Raw genomic sequence first — 3411 nt, 5'->3', positions numbered from 1 at the left:
TCCCCAATTTCTTCCTCTTCTGTCTTCCCGCCATCTTCCCTTCCCCACTCCTCTTTACCTCCTCCTCCTCCTCCTCCTCCTCTCCTGTCTCTCCCCACCTCTTCCCAAGGTTGGTACCCAGAACCCTTACAGCTACCCTGACTCTAAATTCCAGGGTCCGATGCCTAACTAGGGACAAGGCTGAAATTTCGGGTCTCAAACTAGTCTCAGGGAAAGGGGTCAATTTCTCCTCTGGCTTTCTTGAGACACTCCCCCTCGGGAGCATCTCCGTCTGACTCACGCTGCTCCCCGACTCCGAGGAACAAAGGAGAACTTTCCCGAACCCCTAAAAACAGGTCCTGCTTCGGTGACATCATAGGCGACTCAACAGCCGCCCAGCCGCCGCCCTCCTGCCAGAGGACACCCCCAGGAGCCAGAACTGTGGAGAACTTGCTAGCGGAGTCGAGGTCCGGGTCTGATTGGTCGGATGCAGGCGGAGGGGCTGGGTTATTCAAATAACGGGCCTGGCTCTGGGCTCCTCGGGAAGGCGCCAGAAGGTTCCCGGCTGGAGGAGGAGGGAGGAGGCGGGTCTGGGCAGTGGCATAAAAGGCAGGTCTTGAGCTGGCGCTGGCATAGCGCAGCTGAGCATCCACAGAGAGTTCGAACAAGCCGTGACCTCCGCAGAACGAGCCACCAGCCAAAAGCCGAGAACCGAGAGCCGAGAGCCGAGATCAGAGCGAGATCCAGAACTCCAGAGGGCCCAGCACTCCAGCACCCCCAGCACCTCCAGCACCCCAGCACTTCCAGCACCCCCAGCACCTCCAGCACCTCCAGCAGGTTGGTGTCTCCCCGCTCCTGCAGCCCCCGCTTCCGTCCAGCCCGAGGAGAGAGAAGGCAAGAGGTCCTCCAGAAGTCATGTCCGCCCCCAAGGGACCGGCCATCGGCATCGACCTGGGCACCACCTACTCCTGTGTGGGCGTGTTCCAGCACGGCAAGGTGGAGATCATCGCCAACGACCAGGGCAACCGCACCACGCCCAGCTACGTGGCCTTCACGGACACAGAGAGGCTCATCGGGGATGCGGCCAAAAACCAGGTGGCCATGAACCCCCAGAACACCGTGTTCGATGCCAAGCGGCTGATCGGCCGCAAGTTCTCGGACAGCGTGGTGCAGGCAGATATGAAGCACTGGCCGTTCCAGGTGGTCAGCGAGGCCGGGAAGCCCCAGGTGCGAGTGTCCTACAAGGGGGAGAGCAAGGCCTTCTACCCGGAGGAGATCTCGTCCATGGTGCTGAGCAAGATGAAGGAGACGGCCGAGGCGTACCTGGGCCAGCCGGTCAGCAGCGCTGTCATCACGGTGCCCGCCTACTTCAATGACGCCCAGAGGCAGGCCACCAAGGATGCGGGGGCCATAGCCGGCCTCCACGTGCTGCGGATCATCAACGAGCCCACGGCGGCAGCCATCGCCTACGGGCTGGACAGGGCCGGCTCCTCACGGGAGAGGAACGTGCTCATCTTCGACCTGGGGGGAGGCACCTTCGACGTGTCCATCCTCACCATCGACGGGGGCGTTTTTGAGGTGAAGGCCACGGCCGGGGACACCCACCTGGGCGGGGAGGACTTTGACAACCGCCTGGTCAACCACTTCGTGGAAGAGTTTAAGCGCAAGTTCAGGAAGGACATAAGCCGGAACAAGCGCGCCCTCAGGAGGCTCCGCACCGCCTGCGAACGGGCCAAGCGCACCCTGTCATCCAGCAGCCAGGCCAGCCTGGAGATCGATTCCCTGCACGAGGGCACCGACTTCTACACCACCATCACCCGCGCTCGCTTCGAGGAGCTCTGCTCAGACCTCTTCCGCGGAACCCTGGAGCCCGTGCAGAAAGCCCTGAGCGACGCCAAGATGGACAAGAGCCAGATCCACGATGTGGTGCTGGTGGGGGGCTCCACGCGGATCCCTAAAGTCCAGAAGCTGCTGCAGGACTTCTTCGATGGCAAGGAGCTGAACAAGAGCATCAACCCTGACGAGGCGGTGGCCTACGGGGCCGCCGTGCAGGCGGCCGTGCTGATGGGAGACTGCTCGGACAAGGTGCAGGACCTCCTGCTCCTCGACGTGACCCCGCTGTCCCTGGGCCTGGAGACCGCGGGCGGGGTGATGACGCCGCTCATCAAGAGGAACTCCACCATCCCCACCAGGCAGACGCAGACCTTCACGACTTATTCGGACAACCAGCCCGGGGTCCTGATCCAGGTCTACGAAGGGGAGAGGGCCATGACCCGAGACAATAACTTGCTGGGCACCTTTGAGCTGGGGGGGATCCCTCCCGCACCCCGCGGGGTCCCTCGCGTGGAGGTGGCCTTCGACCTCGATGCCAACGGCATCCTGAACGTCTCCGCCACGGACAAGAGCACCGGCAAGGCCAACCGCATCACCATCACCAACGACAAGGGCCGGCTGAGCAAGGAGCAGGTGCAGAGGATGCTGCAAGAGGCCGAGAAGTACAAGGCTGAAGATGAGGCTCAGAGGGACCGGGTGGCTGCCAAGAACGCCCTGGAGGCTTATGCCTTCCACGTGAAGAGCTCCGTGCAAGACGAGTCTCTCCGAGACAAGATCAAGGAGGAAGACAAGAGGAGGGTGCTGGACAAGTGCCAGGAAGTCCTCTCCTGGCTGGACGCCAACCAGCTGGCAGACAAGGACGAGTATGAACACCGCAGGAGGGAGCTGGAGCGCCTGTGCCACCCCATCATTGCCCAGCTCTACCAGTCACCGGCTTCACAGGGAGGGAGCAGCTGTGGGGCCCAGGCCAGACATGCCAATCCCACCTCTGGACCCACCATCGAAGAGGTGGATTAAGGGACCTTGGCTAGCCTGGAAGCCCAAATGCTGTTCAAGCCCCCAGGACTCTGCTCTTTCCCCAACTGCTGTCACCGGGCAGCTCTCTTCCTACCAGCTCCCTCCCCAGCCTCAGCCACCCTTTCTTTGACTTTTCCTGAGAACTCTTCTCTTCTCTTCTCTTTGGGACAAGCTGAAGAGGACTGTCCCTTCAGCCCCCTCTTCCATGACAGTGACTTGTATCTACTTTCTTATTTGCCTCTTGGAATCATTTTTATCAAAGAAGTTTCTATTATTTATTCAGAAAACGACAATAAACTATGAAAAGCAATTGTTGGTTTGTCTCTGCTTCCAACTGAGTAAGGGCCATTACACCAAGGATAGAAGCCCATCACTGTTTAATAATCATCCTTTAAAAATCATTTGTTCTCCATCATTTCTGGTTTTACAGCATCTCCATTTCCAAAGGGGCCAGTCTCTTCCCTAGTGAGCTCTCACTTTAATAAGTGTTTCACAAGGAGAAGTTGGGACAGTTTAGCCACACCAGTGAAGACTTCACTTCATTCATGAACTATTTCACATCTAAGGTTCCCCCAACTCTGA

At 59.3% G+C, this 3411-nt stretch overlaps 1 protein-coding gene across 1 annotated transcript; it reads left to right on the top strand.

Annotated features, from left to right (window-relative positions):
- Nucleotides 1-445: 445 nt before the first annotated feature.
- LOC123256386 (heat shock 70 kDa protein 6-like) lies at nucleotides 446-3139 on the top strand. Its single transcript, XM_044685014.1, has one exon. The coding sequence runs from the start codon at nucleotides 895-897 to the stop codon at nucleotides 2827-2829; it is 1935 nt and encodes a 644-aa protein (XP_044540949.1). The 5' UTR covers nucleotides 446-894; the 3' UTR covers nucleotides 2830-3139.
- Nucleotides 3140-3411: the final 272 nt, after the last annotated feature.

Source organism: Gracilinanus agilis, unplaced genomic scaffold (genome assembly GCF_016433145.1).
Source record: "Gracilinanus agilis isolate LMUSP501 unplaced genomic scaffold, AgileGrace unplaced_scaffold58374, whole genome shotgun sequence".
NCBI classification, from domain to species: Eukaryota; Metazoa; Chordata; class Mammalia; order Didelphimorphia; family Didelphidae; genus Gracilinanus; species Gracilinanus agilis.
Note: the sequence above shows the minus strand (reverse complement) of the source record. Positions and strands in the feature narration are given on the sequence as shown.

Bases quoted from the DNA above. Each gene is read 5' to 3' on its own strand.
- LOC123256386 (XM_044685014.1), top strand. From the start codon at position 895: ATGTCCGCCCCCAAGGGACCGGCCATCGGCATCGACCTGGGCACCACC.